The 24,475-nt window shown below is 33.8% G+C and overlaps 1 protein-coding gene across 4 annotated transcripts in view; it reads left to right on the forward strand.

Moving 5' to 3' along the window:
- Positions 1–24,475, forward strand: part of NHLRC2 (NHL repeat containing 2) — a 55,511-nt gene that overhangs the window by 10,207 nt on the left and 20,829 nt on the right. For 3 of the 4 annotated variants that reach the window (XM_017537630.2, XM_017537631.2, XM_017537632.2), the window contains exons 3-5: positions 9,122–9,577; positions 12,811–12,932; positions 17,790–17,919. In XM_017537630.2, coding sequence (XP_017393119.1) covers positions 9,122–9,577; positions 12,811–12,932; positions 17,790–17,919 — 708 coding nt within the window. The remainder of the gene's footprint in view (positions 1–9,121; positions 9,578–12,810; positions 12,933–17,789; positions 17,920–24,475) is intronic. The other variant, XM_017537633.2, reaches the window with a different exon arrangement.

The raw sequence follows: 24,475 nt of genomic DNA on the forward strand, positions 1-24,475 counted from the left end.
ATTTTTAAGCATTAAAAACTATTTTGTAAGTAGTCTCAACATTGTATTTCAAAGAAACACTACTTCTGTAATATGCTACTATGTGAAAATTCTGATAATAAAAGATTTTTATATTGATCAAAAGTTAAGTTCAGCTTGTATTCATTCACAAAAGCAGACATACCCAGAAATGATCACATGACAACTCAAGCTGTCCCTAAGTCACTAAATTAAATTTACTTTTTTGAAGTTAAATGTCTTTTCCCATTACTATTCGATGTACTTACCTGCAGCAGTGCAGTTTATGTTCTTAAAGTGACATTTGGTGGTATGTTTAAAAATCTAAGAAATGTTCTGGTCATTTTACCAGAAAGCCAAAAATGCTCCACTGAAAAAGGAAGTGTTTATTAATTCACAACACCTTGAAAGAGTCCCAATTTCTTAATCAACCTCCTTCCTCTAAATCAGCTTTTAAACGCAGGGTTGTAGTAGGGGCCATTGCCACTTTCACAGTAGCTAATGAGAAATTGCAAATGCCTTAAAGCAAAAAGCAAAATGTACTTAATGGTAATGAATTGTTCTGATGTTTAAACATTTTTAAAGAACTATGCCCTAAGATTGTTATTAATTAATGACAATTTAGTACACATTTATGTTAAACTGACAAGTACCACAGTGATATTTTACCCTTTTCTACTTGAGAGCTAAGTTTTTTTCATGGTATATACGTTAAGGATATGTTATTATATAATACTGAAATTGAATATAATGGCTATTATCTAAGGAAAAGCATTTTTGTTTTATAAGAAAACATCTATTAGGAAGACCTCGTATTTTAACATGTGATTGCTAGGTGTATGTTAATATATAACTAAATCAGACTTTAAAAAATCTGAATTTCATATTACTATTGAGTAAATGCTAATATTATGTAATATGTGCTTTTTTCTGTTTTATACTTTATTAAAAATTAGAAGAATATACTTTTAATTTTATAGTAAAGCTAAGCCTTTAAATAAGTCTATATATAATTTCGCTTTGTGTCATGGTTCTGAAATCTTGCCCCCAGCCCCTGCCAGTTCTGATAGTTTTCATTAGGAGTACTCAGAAGATTCAGTATATAGTTGTACTCATGACTGTATTACAGCAAAAAGATACCAAGCAGAATCAGGAAGGGGAAAAGATGGATGGGGCTAAGTTGAAGGGAGACCAGGTACGAGATTCTAGAGTTTTCTTTCAGTGGAGTCAACCCAAGATGCTCTTAATTTCCTCAGCGATGTGTTGTAACAGCACATTTGGGATGTTGCCAACCAGAGAAGCTCAGAAATCATCAGGGTTTATATTGGAGGCTGGTCATGTAGGCAGCTTCAGCCTGCTGGCATGTTCCAAAAGTCCAGACTCTGAGAAGGAAAGCAGGTGTTCAGCATAAACTGTATTGTTTGTATAAACATTTTAGGCATAGTGAGCCACTCTTACCAGTTCTAGGAATGGTGAAAACCCTCCCAAAATCTAAGCTCCCAGAAGCCAGTCAAGAGCCAATCTTGTCTGCACGCCCTTTAGCTGTCAGGACTACTATGTTAACTCTTTCTGCACAACACACGTTATATTTTCTTTATTCAGCAGTCTTATTTATTGTTCTGTGTTCTTAAAGTACTTTAAAAACACTGCCAATTTATGGCACTTTTTCACATGTTAAGTGCGGACAACAGCCTGATGTCAGTTTTTGATTGGCTTTCAAATTTGCGTCTCATTTCTTCCTCAGTTTGGTGTTGAGCGATTTTGATCCTTTAATTTTTATGTTCCATTGTTCTTAGTATAAAAACTAAAATTTTGCCTATCCAGCATCTTTTCATACCCTTCTCATCCTTCAAGGCTGTTCAAGCCTTCCTGGCTTTCCTTCTGTTCCTGAGTGTCATCATTCCTCTTGCTTTAACACCTTGACACAGTGTTCCCTCTGCCTAGAGTCATCATCTCATCTTTTTTGTCTAGTAAAGCTATGGTTGTCTTCTGGATTTCAGAATGTCTTTGTTACAGTTTTTTTTTTTTTACATTTTTCATAATGCCTCAAATATTCTCAATCCTTGCATTTTACTGTGTTTTTACGTTGCCTATGATTAATTGTATATAGTACACGCTCTGCTATAGTATATACAGTTGTAATTGAGTGCACTTATATGTGTTTAAGTTGCATCTCGCAAAAATAAGACCTTTGAAGCTTTAAAAAGATGTATTTTTAAAAGTGATTTTATTACTAATATTTTAGAAGCAGTTAAAAATTTATTATGTTTTTTGCTTGTTAGTCTGAGACAAGGTCTAACTCTGTTGCCTGGGCTGGAGTGCAGTGGTGCGACCACAGCTTCCAGCAGCCATGACCTCCCAGGCTCAAGTGATCTGCCTGCCTCAGCCTCCCAAAGTGCTGGTATTACAGGCATGAGCCACCGTGTGTGTGGTTTTTGTTGTTGTTGTTGTGTTGTTATTGTTGTTTATTTTACTTCACTGAAAAGGAGGAAGTTATAATTTTTGATAATAGTTTCTCCTTCCCTCATTCCCTTCTTCCTTGCCCTCTTCTCTTTCCTCTCTCCCTCACTTCTTTGCCTTTCTTCTATATTTTCTCTTAAATGGAGTAATTTTGATCCCTGTGTTGGCAAAGAATTCACAAAGGGAAGACTCTTTTACATCTGCTTTTTACTGTGCATGATTAACAGAAAAAGCAAAATAATTTAAGAAAAATCTGTGCATATTGAGGTTATTACAGAAAAAAATGGGATATTTGCATATTTGGCAATTATGTTTGTGTATAGGTCAGTATAGATACCCTATTTAAATATGATATGGCTTATGCAGATTTATAAATTCCTTCCGTATTTATGTCCAGTGAAATCATTTGTTTCCTACTTACTTACAAGGCACTGTACTAGAGAATGATAAAACATGCATGGGTCCTATGTAATTAGTAGGCATTATAGTCTAACAAGAGGAGGCATATAATCAAATAATCACACATATTTTTATAATTTCTGATTAGTGATGTATAGGAAAAATAGGCTGCTATGATGACAAATTACGGAGTTTAATTTGGAGGAAATAAAGCTTTCTTATGAAAGTAAAAATTGAGCTTCAGTTCTAAAAGACAAGTGTGGCTTTAGTAGGTCAGAACAGATGAGAACATTACAGACAGGGAACACTCTATGTCAACTTTATAAAGCAAAAGAAATAATGGTATTGTTGAGGAATCAAAGGAAGTTCTAGAATACACTGCAGGAAAAGGGTGTGGAGAAGATGCTGAAGAGATGAGATTTGTTATACTAGGAACTGTCAAAAGCCAATGAAGAACTTTCTACAACAAGATGACATGATCTTATTTGTGTTTTTAAAAGATCAGTGACTCCAGGATAGATAACTAGTTGGTAGACAAGAATGGATATGGGAAATCTGTGACAAGGCTGTTGTGCTCTGTGAGATATGATAACAACCTGAAACTAGTCATAGCTGATAAGATCAATAGGACTTGATTGTGGATTAAGCATAGATGATGAGAGAGGGCTGATTGGTTATTACAGAGATGTCCTAGATTGTTTTTTTGCTTGTATAATTGGATGGTACCATTCAGTGACAGGAAACACTGTGAAAAGGTCATATTGGAGGGGAAGGTTATGAGTTGTGTGTGTGTGTGCCATAACTCATTCAGCCACTCTCCTGTACATTGGCTCTTAGATTATTTCCATATTTAGCAATTATGAGCAATAAGTAATCTTGTGGGTATGTTTTTGTCTTACTGGTGGAATCGCTTAAGGATAAATTCCTAGAAGTGGCATTGCTGGGTCAAAGTTAAGTGCATATGTAGTTTTATTAGGTATTGCCTTGTTCTTCAACAGGAAAGTTGTACGAGTTTGTATTCCTATGAGCAGCGTGTGAGTGTACCTCTTTCTCAGGTGCTGCTTCAGTAAAATGTTTTGACATACTTTTTATTTACTAATCTAATAGATAGGAAATGGTATCTTGGTATAATTTTAAGATGCATTTTTGAGTTGGGTTAATCTTTTCTTATGTTTATATGGCTATTTATTGTACATGGAGTTTTGTTCACCATTATATCCTCTAACTGGTTATTGTTTGAGTCTCTGGAATCTTCTTAATACACTATTGTATCTACATATAGAAATTTTTCAGTCTTATGCCTCTAATAGATTTCACTTTTCTAATTATGTTGGCTAATCCTCACCCACCCCAGTTTATTGTTAAAGGAGGTAGTAGGCATTTTTTCCATGTTCTTTATCGTATTGGAAATACTTCTATTTTATACTACTTTTATACTGTACTTCTGTTTTTATACCAGTTTCTGGTTTTATACTCAGTTAAATTTAATCAATGAACAAAAGTATGAAAGATTAAATAATTATATGTTAAACCTAATGACTAAAAAGAATTTATCTCTGCTACTTCTGGGTTTGGAGGAAGATGGTGGCCACCTGATCTTGAATCTCCCCACTGGCCCTCCCCTCTGTTCCAAGCAATAAAAAACAAGGAGAGCAAGTAAAACCACACTTGACCCTGCATTTCACAATCCTAGGAGACAGAGAATATCATGGCCTTCACATGACATACAAGTTCAGAAATAAACTAAATTCCCATAAAGTTTCTATTGCTGTAAGTCTGTGGATGCCAAGTACGAGTATAGGGGAGACTTAAAAGACTCCATGAGAACACTAGAGTGGTTCAGAGTACGTAGACAAACCACAAACAGAAAGAGAAATTACCCCCAGTCTCCTTACCCCCAGAAAGAGAAATTCCAATACAAAATATAAAATACAGAACACAGGTCTGGACATACTAGACCATATCACCAGCTCTTAAAAGAAAGCAGGACTAGGAATCAAAGCCTCAGAGAAGCATTGCTTCTGGGAGATAATCAGCTATATAGGAAAGATGTGGCTTCCCTTGGAGATAGGCCACCGAAGGGAAAGAAGGAACTATGAGGGAAAAGCTAAGGCTGTAATGGAAACAAAAGAGAAGTTGTACCAATCCCTCCTTCCACCAATGCTATTCATAAATGAAACTGCCCAGAAAAAGGGAACTGTCAGAAGAGGGTGCTGTCAAACTAGGAACCCTATTCACAAAATGAAGAAGAAGAGAAAAAAAGATCATATCTATATAAAAATATTGCAAAAAAAAGCTGAAAATGCTGATACAGAGTCTCTAATAATCACAAAGTTGGCAAAACTGTAACACAGTCCTCATACTGGATTAAATATTCATACTGGATTAAATATTCCTAAATCAGCATTTTGGAATAATGAAAAAAACTGCTTGAATCAAAAATTCTAAAACTAAGAAATGGACAAAAAAGAAAAAAGGAAATGAGTATTCATTGAATGCAGAAAAGAGAAGACATATTCAAAATTGTATTAGAAATAAAAATTAAATTACAAGATGTCCAAGGGACAATAAATTTATATAAAAATTTAATGAGGAGCGTTAAAGAAAAGCAGGAGATGAAACTCCAGAGAATGAAAATGAGCTTAAAAAAAAAAAAGAAAAAATTTTAAAAAATAATTGAATTGGAAAACAGGCAGAAGAGGTCCAACATAAGACTACTTGGAGACCCTCAAGAAAATGAGAACAGCTGACTGGAACAAATATCTAAAATTCAAATCCAGGAGGACTTCCAGGAAAGAAAAACCTTGAATCTACAAATTGATAGGGTCTACTAGGTACCAGGGAAAATTGACCCAGAACAGTCCAAGAAGTACCCGAATAAAATTATTATACTTTAAACATTGTAAAACAAAAAGGATAACTTACAAAGACATGTAAGTTGGACTGGCCATGCTTTTCATAAATAAGGTACAAAGCAAGGCAACAGTAGTATCATTTCAGGAATCTTAATGAGTGTAAACCATAAAACCAAAAAAGATTATATCCAACCATTTGTCCTTCAATAATCAATCAATGAAGGTTAAAGAAAAACGGTTTGAATTGTGCAAGAACTCAGAAAATATTGCGCACTTGTGCTCTTTCTGGTGAATCTGCTATAGGGAGAGCTAGGGAACCAGGGGTGAGTAGGGAAACTGCTAAGGATGGATGGAGATTTTACACATGTAGAGCTAACACCAAAACTAGGATGTAGAGTTTTGGTATTATTAGTCACAGTTTGATTGGAGAAGTATACTAACTAGGGATAATAATGAATGAACTAATAGGGGATTCATTACAGGTAGTTAACCTTATGTCATTGCGGAGCTACATGGCTAACTAGTGTATGTGAGGCTGTTGCTTCTGTGTGCTCCTGCAGCCTACCTGAGTTTTCTGACTTTTCACAGTCTTCAAGCAGAGGTTTGCGTACATATGTACCTGTGGTTTGGTTTGGAATTAAAGTTGTAATTATTGGCGAATAATGTCTCCTGATGGCACATCAGGCAGTTGAAAAGGAAAGGTGGATATAAAGTAGCAGAGAACAAGGGTAAACCAGAAAGAATGTGCAAACATGAGCTAGAATTTACAAGGATAAACTGAAACCCATACAAGCTTCAGTTTAGATAACGAAGTGGAGCAAAACACTGTTTGGAGAGGCAGAAGGAGGAGATCTACAACCCATATATTCTTATTGCCTTCATTTACCTCGCATATCTTTTTTATCCCTTTATTTTTAGCCTTTCCGATTCACTTGATGTATCTTTTATATATAGAATTTACCCAGATCTTTTAATAATTAAAAGTTAAGCCCATTGGTATTTATTCATATGACTGTTAATGTACAAGTATTATGTGTATTTGATGATACTTGTTGTGTTTATTAACATGATGCACTTCCTTTCCTGTTTTATTTTTCTAATCTCTTCTGATATTTAGAAATATTTACATTTATCTTTTATTAGTTATCTTTGTACTTACAATTTAAAAAAATAATAATAGCAAAATTTGTTGAGATTTTACTCTACATTAGGTACTATGCTAAATGCCTTACACAGATTATCTCTTTTAATCTGCCTCACCTATGAGGCATTTACTGTTATTTTCCTCATTTCACAAATGAGAAAACGAATGAACAGGTTAAGTAACTTGCCCAAGGTAACAAGTGTGCAGTTCTTCCCACTTCCCCTTTACTCACATTCCTCAGGCAACCATTCCTTACTGCATCTTTTTTCTCAGCTGCTTTCAAGGGAGGTGTGTGTGTGTGTGTGTGTAGACTTTGGTTTTCAACAGTTTATGATTTGTCTAGATATGATTTTAATTTTTTTTATTTGGTGCGTGCTGAGGTTGAATTCTCTAAATTTATATTTTTAATCAAATTTTGAAAGTTAGGGCATTATTCATTTATTTTTTTCTACCTCAATCTATTCATTCACTTTTTCTGGAACTCCAGTTATACGTACTTAGATACTTTGAAACTGTTCCACAGGTCCCTGAGGTTCTGTTTATTTATTTTTTTCAATCTTTCTTTGTGTTCTTGAGATTGGATCATTTCTGTTGAGCTATCTTCAGGTTCATTAACCTTTTCTTTGTCATGTCCTTTTTGCCAATGAGATCATCCAGTGAACTTATGGTATTTTTCACTTCTAAAATTTTTAGTTATTTTTTATAGTTTTTCATTTATCTGTTTATGTTTCCTATCTTTTTACTTATTTGTGTTTTTCTTTACCTCATGGAGCATAGTTATCTAGTTGTTTGAAAGTCTTTGATAAGTTGAACATCTGCCTTATTTTGGCATTGATACCTGTTGATTGTTTTTTTTTTTTTTTTTTTTTTTTTTTTTTTTTTTTTTTTTTTTTTTTTTTTTTTTTTTTTTTTTTTGATTTTTTTTTTTTTTTTCTGTCTCTCGATAATTGACCATATTCCCTTGTTCTTTTCTTTTACTGTCAGGTAACTTTGGATTGTATCCTGGTCGTTGGAACGTGATATGGGTCCTGTTATAGTCCTCTAGGGAATATTGGTAGCTTTATTTTAGTAGGCATTCAGCCCTCTTAGTTCAAATTACAACTTCTGTCTCATCTTCCATCAGCTCTCTCTCCTATAAACCCGGTTATTCAGTTTTCAGCTCTCCAAGCATTTGCTATACTTTTTTGAATCTGTTCCATGCACTGTCGTTTAGAGGTTAAACTAAGACTTCTAAGTGTTCATACTCAGAAATAAGGAGTTGCCTTCACCAGCTCTCTTCCCCTCAGGCTTCTCCCACACTGTCCGGGTTACGTGGTGGTTACATGGTTTCTTGAGCCAGAATTGCAGTGGGTTTCTATTGGAATTTTAGTGCCTCATGCAGCTCCAAAACTGGGACCCACTCTCAGGGCAAAGCTAGGAAAAGGAAAATAAAATTGGCAGCTCACTCTTCTGTCATTTGCTTTTCTGAGTTTTGACCCTCCTGTACAATCTACCTGGTCACGTTTACTATTCTCTGTCTTCAAGCATGTTTCAGAATTAATAGTTGCAATAGAAGTACGAGTTGGCCTGGAAATTATATCTCTGCTACCTTGGTAGTCAATATTGAATTTTTTCATTGAATCCAGCCTAACAGGTGGTTATTTTTTGTTGTTTGTTTGTTTGTTTGTTTTTGGTATTAACTTCTTGAAATAATGTATTGATTAAAGAAGTATGTTGTTTTCAGCAGTTCTTTCTACAGAAAGATTTGTTTTAAGAACCGTACAATAAGAATTTTAAATAAATCAAACGCCTTATATTATGAAAACATCTTGCTTATATTTATTTTTTTACTCTATAATGTAAGGTTAGATTAAAAAATAAATAAGAGAGTGATATAACAGTAAATACCTCCCAAAAGCAGCATAGTCAACTCTGAATTTCAAAGGGACTTATTATAGGTGGAAAAAATTTCAGCATTTCATAAGAAAATAAAGATGATTTTTATAGCGTTATCTAAATAAAAGAAAAAAAGGGTTTTAATTCTGTAATAGCCATATGAATTTAATCATATTTGTTTTTACGTAATAAGATTGTCATGAGATTTAAATTTGTTACTTTTTTATATGTGTGTTAAAATGCAGCTGAAGATCCCAGTGTAATTCTACATTTTTTTTTTTTTTAATCTAAGGACTTGTAATATTTATTAGTGACCTAAAACCTAATGTGTGGATGATGATATTCGAACTTAAATATTTAATAATGTTTACATATAATTTTTTCCTTTCAGATGGTCTTCTCATTATTAGTGTTCACTCGGCTAAGTTTCCAAATGAAAAAGTCCTGGATAACATTAAGAGTGCCGTTCTTCGATACAACATCACCCACCCTGTGGTTAATGATGCAGATGCCGGCCTCTGGCAAGAACTAGAAGTTTCCTGCTGGCCAACTTTAGTCATACTTGGACCTCGAGGAAACATGTTGTTTTCTTTGATTGGCGAGGGACACAAAGACAAATTATTTTTATATACTTCAATTGCTTTAAAGTATTACAACGACAGGGGACAGATCAGAGATGATAAAATTGGAATAAAACTCTATAAAGATTCTTTGCCACCTTCACCATTGCTATTTCCTGGCAAAGTAACAGTAGACCAAGTTACTAATAGATTGGTAATAGCAGACACTGGACATCATAGAATTTTGGTCGTTTGGAAGAATGGACAAATTCAATATAGCATTGGAGGTAAATTTTGCTTCTGGTTATGATATATAATATGTTTTCAGTAAAAAAATAGTTCAGGTAAATATAAAAGTTGAAATGAATGAAAACTAATTATAGAAAGGTGATATACATGGACTTAACTTCCTAACACAAATTTTTTGTTAATTAATGTATGATATCTGAATTAACCTCTTCTCACTCCCTCATAAAACAAGCAGAAACACTAAAAAAGCTCCAGGTCAAAAAGAGGAAATAGTTCAGCTTTTAGGTATATTTACATATTCAATCTTGTTTTGTTAAAAAACTGCCATACTTACTGTGTCTTATGAAAACATAGACATTTTAGATTTCAGACATTTTTTTTTTTTTTTTTGAGACGGAGTTTCACTCCTGTTACCCAGGCTGGAGTGCAATGGCGCGATCTCGGCTCACCGCAACCTCCGCCTCCTGGGTTCAGGCAATTCTCCTGCCTCAACCTCCTCAGTAGCTGGGATTACAGGCACACGCCACCATGCCCAGCTAATGTTTTGTATTTTTAGTAGAGACGGGGTTTCACCATGTTAACCAGGATGGTCTCGATCTCTTGACCTCGTGATCCACCCGCCTCGGCCTCCCAAAGTGCTGGGATTACAGGCTTGAGCCACCGCGCCCGGCCGATTTCAGACATTTTTAAGTGGAATTGTATTTCACTTTCCAAAAAAGTACAGCCTTATCTTTTTAAAGAGCATGTCAGTGCCGCATGAACTTGAGAAGTAGATTATAAAATAGATAAGCAGAATTTGTATATAATTTTCTCTCCTTTCTTCTATAAGAACTTGAACATGTTTCTGGATCTACTCCCAGAATAGAAATAGGTGTAGCAGCGTGATACTTATAATGTGTAAGTATCATGGAAGCATAAATCATTTTGTCTTATATCTCCCTGCTCTTAGATCTGAAACTACCTCTTGGCTACATATACATAGTCAATAAACTCTATTGAGTACATTCTTATTAATCCTGCTTATGTAAGCTGAACTGACATCTGACAACATGTTAGTCAAAGACAAAAGTAATTCATATCTTTTTGTAGTTAGTCCTGCTTTAGTAATATATGCAGCATTAGTACGTAAAGTAGGAATGTCTGAGTTCCTAATATTAAAAAAGCTAGTTGTATTCCTGTGCCCTGATGTTATTCTTAATATGCCAAGATAGGGTATGTGTTGTGTTTTGTGGTATTTGTTTTGTTTTGGCTACTTGGTATTTTGATTTTTGATAGGCAGTTATGAGAATTGAATTGTTACTCAAAAAATGTCTTTTGTAGCAGCATGAATTTAAGTGATTTAAAGTATTTAATAGATTCTGTAATTTTCAAAATAGTGTAAATGAATATTCTTTGTTTAAGAAGAAACCAGCAGCAAGCTACACTACCCAAACGTATTTCTAGAAATACTGTTACCTTTTGACATAGTTATTCTTTAATTTTTTAAAAAATAATTCTTTGGTCAGATACACTTAAGAAATACTCAGATATACTCAGATACACTCAGGTTTAATGTTATCTAACAGATTTTTATTGGTGATGGTATCATAATATTTCTCAAATTTTTTGCTCAGCTAATTTTCCTCATGAAGGGGTATAGTACACAGTATTTTCCAATCTCATGTGACCAAAGAACCCTCCCTTTTTTTTCAGGGAACTCTTATTGATATTAATGACAATGATAGTATTAATAACAATTATAGTTACAGCAAACACTGTATGTCTGGCATTATTTGAAGCACTTTACTTGTGTGAACTCATTTTTGCCTGCACAATGCTATGAGTTAGTTCAATTTTACTATTATTAGTTCAATTTTACAGAAGAACACAAAGGACTTGCCCAAATCATCAGCTAGGAAGAGATAGACCTGGGATTTAGACCAGGTCTGCTGGGCTCTTGAGTTCATTTTCTCTCTTTTTGAGATGGGGTCTTGCTCTGTTGTCCAGGCTGAAATGCAGTGGCATGATCTTGGCTCACTGCAACCTGTGCCTCCCAGGTTCAGGCAATTCTCCTGCCTCACCTCCCAAGTAGCTGGGATTACAGGTGGCTAATTTTTCATATTTTTTTAGAGACTGGGTTTCACTGTTTTGGCTAGGCTGGTCTCAAACTCCTGACCTCAAGTGATCTACCTGCCTCGGCCTCCCAAAGTGCTGAGATAACAGGTGTGAGCCACTGTGCCAGGCCTTGAATTTGTTTGTTTGCTTGTTTGTTTGTTTGTTTTTGAGACCGAGTTTCACTCTTATTGCCCAAGCTGGAGTGCAATGGCACTGTCTTGGCTCACTGCAACCTCTGCCTCCCAGGTTCAAGCAGTTCTGCCCCAGCCTCCCGAGTAGCTGGGATTACAGGCACACGCCACCACGCCCGGCTAATTTTTGTGTTTCTAGTAGAAACGGGGTTTCACCATGTTAGCCAAGATGGTCTCATATTGCTGACCTCAGGTCATCCGCCTGCCTGAAGCCTCCCTAAGTGCTAGGATTACAGGAGTGAGCCACCATGCCCGGCTGAGTTTGTTTTCTAGCTGCTATATTATACTACCTTTCTTATGGACACCTAGGACAATGGAGTTCCACAAACAGTTTGAACTGCTGGTTTAGAGGCCTTGAATGGCTTGTCTGCTGGCCATGGAAATAACAGTGATATTTTATTGTGTTATACTCCCCACCCTTGAAACTCTACATGAATTGTAAAAACTGAGAAGTGGACTAGAATCACTCTCTCTTATAGTGTGTATGATATATGGTCGGACTTTGTGACAAAGTGAAATAGTAGCTAAGAAGGATTCTTAATCTGGGGTCCTTGGACTCTTAAGAAAGGCTTGAATGGTCCTCAGGATCTAGGATTGTTTGCAACAATTTAGCCATGTGTATTTTTCTAGGGCTAATTTTCCTTGTATTATCCAAGGAGCATAGCTTTCAAAATTGTTAGAAACTGTTCATCTGCTGAACAATTGAAATTATTTTTAAATCTTTGTAGTCTAGGTAATGGATAATTAGAATGCTTTTAAAATTATTTTCTTCTGATTTATGCTACTATGCTTAAGTGCATTAGTAATTATACTATGAGCCCTATCATTAGCAAATTCACTCTTGAGAAAAATGTTCCATGGGGAACATTTTAGTTTTTAGATGGACATATCATGTTATTTATATTAAAATCCTAGCATTAAATACAAGTTTTATTTTGTTTTACCTTGAGATCACGTCTTAAGTGAGAAATTTCATCTTATTTTAGGACCCAACCCTGGAAGAAAAGATGGAATATTTTCAGAATCAACTTTTAATTCTCCACAGGGTGTAGCCATAATGAATAATACCATATATGTGGCAGACACTGAAAACCACCTTATAAGAAAGGTAATTTTTCATTTTAAATTTAAGTTTTAATACTTGTAATCCGAAAAGTGATATGTATTTGCTACATTAAATATTTGTAGTTAAAGGGTGATGCTTCTGTATGTCAGTGTCCTTGTTCTGCTTTTTTTGGGGTACTTTAGTTTTATTCTCAAGTATCCTCTTTTTATTTGTGTCAGTATGTAGTTGGCACAGAAGAAAACCCCATTCGGTACTTTTTTTAACCCTTTGTTTCAAATCTGTGTGCCTAATCACTCAAAAGCTCCTCATTTTGAAGTATTTTTCTAACTGCTGGCTTATAATGATCCTTTGCCCTTTTTCAGTTAAATTTTCTCAAATACAAAAAAAAAGTCATACCTCTCCTGCTTCTCTTTAACTCTTATGCTTTGGCTGGAAATACTGATTATTAGCCAATTAGTCTTAAAACTTGTTTTATCTTACTATAAAAGTAATATGTGTTCTTATTTTGAAAAAGTCAGCTAATACGTAAAGGTAAAAAAAAGTCCCCTGACCATCAGTTCCAGTTCACTAGAGGTAGTCATCCACTGTTAAAGTGTGTCTTTTTGGAAATTTTCTATTCTTATAAAAATAAATTGATATTAAAAAGACTTTAGAGAATTTTTAAAAAACAAGTATAATGATGCTATGCATACATAATGTTTTGCAGGTTTTTCTAACTATATTTTTTCCATATTAGTCACATGAGTGATATGACTATATCACACTCCATTGTAGATGTACTCAGTTATTTCAGACATTTCCTACTGATGGTTGCTTTGGCTAAACCATTGGTCTTTACGTTGCCATATGTTTGTAAAATAGCCAAGTTCATCATACTCATCCTGTCTAAATACATTGTTTCAGATACTTTCTTGCTTTTCTCACTTTTTCTTTCAATATTGACATTTAACCTCATTTATTTGAAAACATAATCACCTATATACATGATAGAAAAAAATACATAGAATATATAATAAATACACTGTAGTGTAAGTCTCCCTGAGGCCTAGAAATATGTTTGTCTGCTACTGAATCCTAGCACCTAGAAAAGAACTGGCCTATGTATGGCAGGTATTCAACAGATGTTTGTTGGATAAATTTGTGAGCAAATAATATCTGTTTCATGAAGCATTTTCAAAAGTGTGTATTCCTCTTAATATAAAAAAGTGTTACATGAAAAACAGATTTTGTGGGTTAGTACGTTAAAGCGGAAGTATTTTTGAAAGTCTTCGAACTTTCTTCTTCCAGACTTAAATATGCTAATGTATTGTTGAGTGCATTAAGAGGGGAATATTTGTGCAGCATTTCTAGACTTATTTGACCAGAGAGCCCTTTATAGGCAGAGCTTCTCAAAGGACTAATGTTTCTATGGTGTATAGTTAGGGAAAAGTGGTTTTACTAAGTTCTTAATGATCAATATTTTTTTATCATTATCTTTTTGGTGTTGTATGCTTCTATAATTCATCAGAGGGGCCAGACATCCAACAGTGTATTGAAGTAGTAAAATAGCCTGTAGCATTCAGGGAATACTTGTCCTTTTTTAATTGTATTTCTCTTGCTTTACAACTTAATGGGTTTTGGAGTATTGACTATGTGCTGCATTTCAAATATTTATGCATTTAAGTAGCATAATAGCAAATTCAGGTTACCTGAAATTGTTCTATATGATGACTTAATATGGTGTCTGCAGAAATGGAAAGTAGTGTAAGTCTCTTATTTTTCCTTTCAAAAATATAAGAATATTTATTGTGTTTTATTTTTGTTTAAGACCTCATTTGCAGAGGACTGAGTTGATTATACTCCTGCATTCACAGCTCACAAACATTATTGTTCCATGCAGATCCTTGTCATTAAGAATAATTTATTTAATTTATAAATTTTCCTGCTTCCCCATCCCCCTCCTACTCTCATTTCCCTTACATAAACATACATAAGCAACCATTGTGGCATATTTGATGCGTATATTTTTATTTATTTTATTTTTTTTTTTTGAGACGGAGTTTCGCTCTTGTTACCCAGGCTGGAGTGCAATGGCGTGATCTCGGCTCACCACAACCTCCGCCTCCTGGGTTCAGGCAATTCTCCTGCCTCAACCTCCTGAGTAGCTGGGATTACAGGCACGCGCCACCATGCCCAGCTAATGTTTTTTGTATTTTTAGTAGAGACGGGGTTTCACCATGTTGACCAGGATGGTCTCGATCTCTTGACCTCGTGATCTGCCGCGCCCGGCCATATATTTTTATTTGTATGTGATCTTGTACAACAGTGTTTTGTGTATATTTTTAAATTATTGTGCTGTATTTTACATATCATAAAGTTCACTCATTTCAAGTCTACAATTGATTAGTTTTTAGTAAAGTTAACAGGTTTTGCAACTGTAATCATTAAGTTGTTTTTAAAACATTTCATCCCCCAAGTAAGAACCCATGTGACCAATTACAAATAGTTCCTATCTCCTCCCATCCTTAGGCAACTATTAATTTCCTTTCTGTCTCTATAAATTTGCCTTTTCCAAACATTTTATATAAATAGAATCATGTGTTTTCTTGTATGTGGCATCTTTCATTTTGCATACTAAAAAGTTCATGTATGAAATAACATGTCAGTTCATTCCTTTGTATTCTGTTGTGTGAATATATGATATTTTATCTATCAGTTCACCATTGATAGATATTTAGATTGTTTTTTGGCTATTGTGTATATTTTGTTATTTTTGGCTGTTATGAATAATCTTGTTGTGAACATTTATATATAAGTTACACGGACATACATTTTCATTTGTCACGGTAGTTACCTAGAACTGGTATTGTAGAGTCATGTGTTTTATGTTGAATTTTTTGAGACCTGCTAAATTATTTTCCATAGCAATTGCACCATCTTACCTGTGGGTTCCAATTTTCTACATGTTCACCATCACTTGTTAGTTTTTATTTTTCAAAAATTCTAGTTTTTATCTTTTAGAAATTCTTCATATCCTACTGGATATGAAGTGGCATCTCATTGTGGTTTTGATATGCCTTTCCCTCATGACTAATGATGTCAAGTATCCTCTCCTGTGCTTATGGGCCATTTTTATGTCTTTGAAAAGTGTCTGTTAAGATTCTTTGCCAAATTTTTAATTGGGTTGTCTTTTCTATAATAAAGCTGTAAGAATCCTTTGTATCTTCTATGTACGGGTCCTTCATCAGATATATGATTTGCAAATGCTTTTTAACATTTTTTGCTTGCTTTCATGCTTATTTAATCGTGTTCTTTAATGCATAGAAGTTTTAAATTTTGATGATGACTAATTGGTCCATTTTTTTCCTTTTGTAGCTTATGTTTTTGTTGTCGTAAGAATCCATTGCCAAATCCAAGGTCACCATAATTTACCCCTGTGTTTTATTCTAAAAGTATTTTAGTTTTGGCTCTTATAATTAGGTCTTTGATCTATTTCGAGTTGATTTTTGTATATGGTGTGAAGTAGGGGTTCAACTTCATTCTTTTACATGTGGATATACAGGTATCCCAGAAACATTTATCCAGGACTATTGTTTCTCCATTGAAGAGCCTTAGCCGCCTTGTTAAAAATTAGTTGGTCATAGATGTATGGACAGGTCTATTCCATTGATCTCTATGTCTGTCCTTATGCCAGTACCTCACTGTTTTGATTGCTGTAGGTTTAATAAGGTTTGAAATTGGGACATAGAAGTCCTCTCACTTTCTTCTTTTTCAAGATTATTTTGGCTATCCTAGGTCCCTTGCAATTTCATAAGAATTTTAGGACCAGCTTGTCCATTTCTGACAAAATCTTTTGATTGTTTCTTATGTAAACATATTGTCTGCAAAAACAAATTCCCTTCTGATTTTTAAACGTCCTGTTTTTCCTGTTTCCTTTTACTGTATTGCTGGCCAGTACCTCTCTTGCTTTTTAGCATTAGTAGCGATGATGGGTTTCTTGTCATGCTCATAATCTTAAATACATGTAAATTTTCTCCAAAAGGTTAATATTTGCTGTAGCTTAGGGGGAGTAAGATATCTATGAAATAAGGAAAATTTCTTTCTATTGATAGCTGTATTAAATATGCAATAAAGCAATTAAGTGAAATGTTGAATAGAATCTAAGTGGCAGGTATATGGATGTTTGTTATAAAAATCTTTTAACTTTCCTGTGTGTTTGAAAATTTTCCCAATAAAATGCTGGAGAGAAGGTCTCAGGAGATGAAAGCAGAATATATTTTCCCAGTAGAATATATTAGTTTTTCAGTTTATGAAGTAAAGTCAACATAGTGTCATGGAACTGCCTGGATTTAGGTTCCAGCTTCTTGACTTACTAATTGTGGGATGTTGAAAAAGTTACTTAGTGATCTGTGTTTTTGTTTTCTCTAAAATATTAAAATCATAGTCATGTAGTTACTATGAGCATGGCTGGATGACTAGTTGGCATGCTCACTATTGGATCAGTGCTTGGCACATAAAAAGTTTTAATGTGTATCAGTCACCAGCTGAGCACAATTGAAATATGTGCATTTAATTTTTAGAAATGTGTTTTGCCACACTGTGTTTTAAAATTTCATTTTCTTTAATTTTTTTGTTGTTGTTTTTTAGTTAAGATGAGGTCAGTGCCACATCTGTTGGAGGCATGCTGGGAGAAGGGGATAAGAGGGGAAAAGTGGGAATGGACAGGTGGGGAAATGAAAGGGACTGATAATGTGCATTTGAGTAAGAAGTTCATTCTATAATTGAATAGCCTTTTTTTTTCTTTTAATAAAGCATTGTGTTGCACGTACACTCTATATGTCTATTGAAAATCTTTACACAGCAGAAGACAAAAGCAAGAGTAGCATTCATTGCATAAAGCCATCTTTTATATTTCTGTAGATTGACCTAGAAGCTGAGAAGGTGAGCACTGTAGCTGGCATTGGAATTCAAGGTACAGATAAAGAAGGTGGAGCAAAAGGAGAAAAACAACCCATTAGTTCCCCTTGGGATGTAGTTTTTGGAACGTCAGGTATGTGAACTTTTAATATTAAATGTAAAAGTAAATTTTATTTAATGAAAGTAAGACTTTGAAATATTCTTGAGATGGTCATTTGGACTAATTCTATTGCTAGTTATTTTATTTTATACTTTTATACCTATGCCTCGGAGTTTGTTAATCATGTAAAAACAAAGCTAGCAGTAATATAGATATATATTATATATACTAGGGTATGTATTATATATAATATTACATATTATATTTTATCTACGAGATAGACTATGTGTTACGCTAAAGAATTATATATTAGATGCATCTTCCAATTAATGTAGTTCTGAATATTCTTATATTGAAAAGATTTATAGTTTCAGAACTTCAGATTATTCTTGAACAGTAATCAATAAAAATCAAAATAAATTTATTAATTTATTATTTTTAAATAAGGAACTTACAGTGTCCTTACATACTCTAGTTTGATAAAGAAATCAAAGAGGCAGCTGCTTTTTTAGATTGAAATTTGTATGATAGCTTTTTTTGAACAATTAAACTTTTACCCTACTAAATTGTGTAGACATTGATAGTGAATGAAACTTAACCTTATCTTTCTTATCTTTATTACCTATAATCATTGAGTACTCTTATTAGTATTCTTATTTTTTATTGGCTCTTAGTGATACTGAGATGGTCATTTACATGTCTAAAATTGGATTAATGAGTAAGCAAAGTTAGTAGAACACATTGAAAATGGAATCTGGGATTAAATGGTTGGTCTGTGTGTAACTACCAGCTTAGTTGAAGGGCTTTACATTTGACATAATTTTCTGTTGTGATGCCAATTTAATTATGATTCAAAGACCCTACTTTTTGTTCTTAGTAACTTTTATAAAGCACTTAATATGCATAAAATAAATGAGTGAACTTCTAGTACTACCTGCACTTAACATTTATCTTAAGTATTTTGTGTAGGTTGTTTTTGAGAATTCTATTTATGGAATTGGGTGTTACAAACATCTATAATTTGTTTCGTAGTTCACCAAGGGGGATGGTAAGGGATACTTCATATGTAGAGAATTTTGAAATAGTAATACAATGAACTAAAACTCAATCTCTGTTTTATTACCATGCATTAGCAATTCTAAATAATTTCAGGGCAAATTCTTATCAGTACTTTTCACTTTTACCTCCCTGCCTTTGATACACCAGGATGCTATTAGAACATAAATTTTATAGATGGGGAAATAGTCTGAAACATACCTATCAGTAACATAGTAGTAGTGGTTGATTAATTATTGCTTTGGTGTGATACTGCCATCTCTAAAGGAAGAAAAAAAAGTAAGCCTTTTATGTATAAACCCCTAGTGATTTATAGTCAGTAATCTCTAGAGTAAGTTAGTTATTGATATTTATATTTTACAACTTATAACCTATACCTACTGGGTCTGTTGGTAATTGCCACAAAAATGCTGCATCCCTAAACTTTTACAAACCTAAGGCTTTATTTCTTGCTCATATATGAGATTAGAGTTCATCTGATAAATACTGAGCCAGACTGGGCTTGGTTCTAAGCTGTTTCTTAGGTCCAGATCTGGTTCATTTGTTACTCATCTTCCTTGGACTAATAGCTGTCTCAGACATTTTCTTCTCTTGACAAAAGGCAGGAGTACAAGAGGGTAAGACCTCTTTGCTCTTGACATGTTTTCCTACCTTCTGTTACTAAAATAAGTCACATAGCCAAGCTCAAAGCCATGGAGCAGTGATGTGCACTTTACCTATGGTGAGTCCATGGCAAGGGTGTGGGTATATATAACATTACTAGAGATGAGTGAGGAGTTGAGAATAGTAATTATAACCTATCACATATATCAAAATTTACATTGCTTAAAAGTAAGATATACCTTCCTGGATGCTTTGCTAAGTTAGATTTATGTAATGGCCAAGAAGTACTTAATTTTTTTTCTAGGCTTAAATTTTTTAAATCATACTCCCTGGCATGGAATTTCTGGTTGTTTATCCCTGTGTTGAGAATGCACCCAAATTGCTTTGCAAGGAAAATTGTGATTGTTGATAAGCACTCCCTCACGTTGCAACTAGAGTGACTATTTCAGACTTAGATTTTTACTAAGTTCAGTTTTCATTAAATGAAATGAATCCTACCTTAGCTCAACAGATCATGGTTCAGCATTTAATTTACAACTGAAAATATATTTACTGCAGGTACTTGGCAGGAGGAGTAATCTTGCTTCCACTTAATCTCAGCATCTTACAGAATGCTCATTAATAGAAAATGGTTTTCAAGTACTGTATGAAAGACCTACAATCAAGATCATGGTTCAGCATTTAATTTACAGCTGAAAATACATTTACTGCAGGTACTTGGCAGGAGGAGTAATCTTGCTTCCACTTAATCTCAACATCTTACAGAATGCTCATTAATAGAAAATGGTTTTCAAGTACTGTATGAAAGACCTACAATCACAATGACTGCTCTAGTCCATGAGTTTTTAGCCTTGTATTACATATACCAAGGCATTGGTGGTTTGGCTTTACAAGGTACTTATAAATTACTGGACTTATAAATTACTGGGTGTTAACTCAGAAATTCTGAGAATTTAATATTTGGGGAAATTGGTCAAATTTGGATCAGATTTTCAAAGTGGTATTTTACTCAAAACATTTTAAGAACCACTTCTCTAAATTACTCTAAAATCCAATCCTGAATTAATTTATGTTGTCAGAGTATGGAGAAATTGGATCATAGATTATTTGCTCTACTTATGATTATTTTTACAAAATTATATTTTAGTATGAGCCGTTCTATAGTACAAATAAACAAACTACAGCTACATCTAGCAGCCTGGACAAATAAAACAAGGGATATTTTGAGTGATACAAGCAAGTTACAGAATATGTACAGTATAATTTCTTTATATGTAGAAATCTACAATATTTCTTTTAAAAAGTACAGTAGCATTTAATACAATCATTGTGAGATCCATTCAGACATAATAAAGTTAAAAAGAAGAATGATAAAAGTACATTTTATACTAGTGGTTCCTTGTGGTAGGAGGAGGAGTAGGGTATGATCACAGAGGGATGCACAGCATTTTCAAATAATGTTCTCTTGAGTTTGGTAGTATGCACATGGGTGTTATTATTTTACCTTGAAATATGACATGTATTCCATACGCATATTTAATGAAAATTAAACATTAAAAAGAAAAAATAGATTGGGTAAAGAGAATGAAATATAACAAGGACAAATACACTGTTGAATGTATACTAAATGAAGGATTCCAGCTTAATAAACAACATACTTCAAGAAGAGATTAGGCAGGGGTAGCTATACATATATCAGACAGAATAGACTCTAAGTCAAAAACTATAAAGAGACAAAGTCATTATGTGATAAAAAGGAGTCAATTCATCAAGAAGTTATAACAATTATAAATATGTATACCCAACGTAAAGCACCTAGATATATAAAGCAAATATTAATAGATCTGAAGGGAGAGATAGACTGTATTACAATAATAGTAGACTTTGATACCCCACTTTCAACATTAGATTAAACAGAAAATGAGTAAGGAAGCACTGGACTTGAACTATGCTTTAAACCAAATGGACTTAACACATATTTATAGAGCAATTCAACAGCAACAAAATACACATTCTTCTCAAATGTACACAGAACATAGGTCATATATTAGGCCACAAAACAAATCTTAACAAATGTAAGAAGGTTGAAATTATATTGAGTATCTTTCTGACCACATTGGCATAAAATGAGAAATCAATAACAGGAGGAATCTTGGAAAACTTGAAAATATATGAACATTAAACAAAATACTCTTGAACAACCAGTGGGTCAAAGAATAAATTAAAAGGGAAGTTTTAAAATGTCTTGAGATAATATAAATGAACATGAAAACTCAGCATATCGAAGCTTACAGAATGCAGCAAAAGCAGTCCTGAGAGGGAAGTTTATAGCAATAAATGCCTACATCACAAAAGAAGAGAGATTTAAATAACTTACTGTCACACCTCAAGGAACTAGGAAAAAAATGAAGAACAAACTAAGCCCAAACTCAGCAGAAGGAAAGAAATAATAAAGGTCAGAGCAAAAGTAAACAAGACAGAAAAGATGAATGAAACTTAAAGATGTTTTTTTTTTTTTTTTTTTTGGAAAGTTAAAATCAACAAACTTTTAGCTAAACAAAGGAAGAGAAGTGACTCAAAATCAGAAATGAAAGAGAAAACAACTAGTACTACAGAAATACAAACAATCATAAGAGACTACTAGGAACAGCTATACACCAACAAACTGGGTAACATAGAAGGAATGGATGAATTCCTGGCAATGTGCAAGTCACCGTACTGAATCAGGAAGAAATAGAAAAGCTGAAGAGACCAATAATGGGAAAGGAAATTAAATCAATAATAAAAAATGTCCCATCAGAGAAAAGCCCAAGACTCAATGACTTTACTGCTGAATTCTGCCAAACATTTAAAGAACCATACCAATCATTCTCAAACTCTTCTAAAAAATTGGAGAGAGAATACTTCTAAACTCATTTTCCAAGGCCAGCATTGCCCTGATACCAAAGCCAGTTAAGGACACTACAAGAAAACTACAGGCCTATATGCAAAAGTTCTCAACAAATTACTAGCAAATTGAAGGCAACAGCATATTAAAAAGATCATTTACCGTGATCCAATGGGATTTATCCCAAGGAAGCAAAGGTGGTTCAACATACATAAGCCAATAATTGTGATATATTGGCATAAAGGAGAAAAACAACATGATCATCTCAATAGATGCAGAAAAACATTGTACAAAATTCAACATCTGATCATGATAAAAACTCAAAAAAAAAATAAGTGTAGGAGGAACATAAGAAAGCTATATATGGCAGGTTCACAGCTAACATCCTCAATGGTGAAAGTTAAAAGGTTTTCCTCTAAGATCAGGAACAAAGATGTTCACTCTTGCCACTTCTATTCAGCATAGTACTGGAAGTCCTAGATAGAGTAATTAGGCAAGAAAAAGAAATACAAGGCATCCATATGGAAAAAGAAAAGTGAAATTGTCTCTATTTGCTGATGACATGATCTTATATATAGAAAATGCTTATGACTCTACCAAAAGACTATTAGAGCTGATAAATTCGGTAAAGATTCCAAAATCAATGTACAAAAATTGATAAGTGTTTCTATATACTAACAATGAATATCCAAAAAGGAAATTATGGAAACAATTTCGTTTACAGTAGCATTTGAAAAGGTAAAATACTTAAGAGTAAATTTAACCAAGGAGGTGGAAAGATATGTTTTCTACAGAAAACTATAAAACATAGATGAGAGAACTTGAAGAGGACAAATAAATGGAGAGATGTCTCATGTTCATGGATTGGAAGAATTAATATGGTAAAATGTTCATACTACCCAAAGCATTCTACAGATTCAGTGTATTTTCTATCAAAACTGTGTTGTCATTTTTCATAGAAATAGAAAAAAAACTATCTTAAAATGTGTTTGGAACTAGAAAAAATCCTGAATATGAATAACCAAAGCAGTCTTGAGCAGAAAGAACAAAGCTGGAGGCATCACACTTCCTGATTTCAAAATATGAAGCTATTGTAATCAAAACAGCATGGTACTGTTATAAAAACAGACATATCAACCAAACAAGATAGAAAACCCAGAAATAAACCCAAGTATTTACAGTCAAATGGTTTTCAACAAAAGTGCCAAGAACATGCAATGAGGAAAGGACAATTCCTTTCATAAATGGTTTTGGGAAAATTGGATAGCCACATACAGAAGAATGAAATTGGACCATATCATATGCAAAAACCAACTCAAAATAGGTAAAGATTTATAAGGCCTGAAACTAAAGCTACAAGAAGAAAATGTGAAAAGTTCCATGACATTGATCTGAGCAATGAATGATTTCTTGAATAGGACTCCAAAAACACAGGCAACAAAAGCAGAAATAGACCAGCGGGATTGCATCAAAACAAAAAGCTCCATATAGCAAAGAAAACAGTTAACAGAACGAAGAGACAACCTATGGGTTGAGAGAAAGTATCTGCAAACCATACAACCAATAAGGGACTAATCTCCAAAATATGTAAGGAACTCAAACTAAACTCAATAGCAAGGAAACAACCTAACCAAAATATGGGCAAAGGGTATCAACAAACATTTCTCAAAAGAGATATGAATGGCAAACAGATATGTGAGAAAATATTCATCATCTCTAATTATCAAGGAAATGAGAATTAGAACCATGATGCGATATTACCTCACACCTGTTAGAATGACTTTATCAAAATAACAAATGATAAATGTTAATGAGGATGCAGAAAAAAAGAGAACCTTTGTACACTGTTGGGAATGTAAATTAATACAGCCATTTCGGAAAATAGTATGGAGGTGCCTCAAGAAAACGATAAATAGAATATTCATATGACTCAGCAGTCCCACTTAATAAAGGCTTTAAAATTGTTGTGTCAGAGAGATATTTGCACCCCCATGTTTATTTCAGCATTATTCACAATTGCCAAGATGGAGGCAACCCAACTGT

The sequence above is a fragment of the Cebus imitator genome, unplaced genomic scaffold (assembly GCF_001604975.1).
Source record: "Cebus imitator isolate Cc_AM_T3 unplaced genomic scaffold, Cebus_imitator-1.0 Scaffold104, whole genome shotgun sequence".
Classification (NCBI taxonomy): domain Eukaryota; kingdom Metazoa; phylum Chordata; class Mammalia; order Primates; family Cebidae; genus Cebus; species Cebus imitator.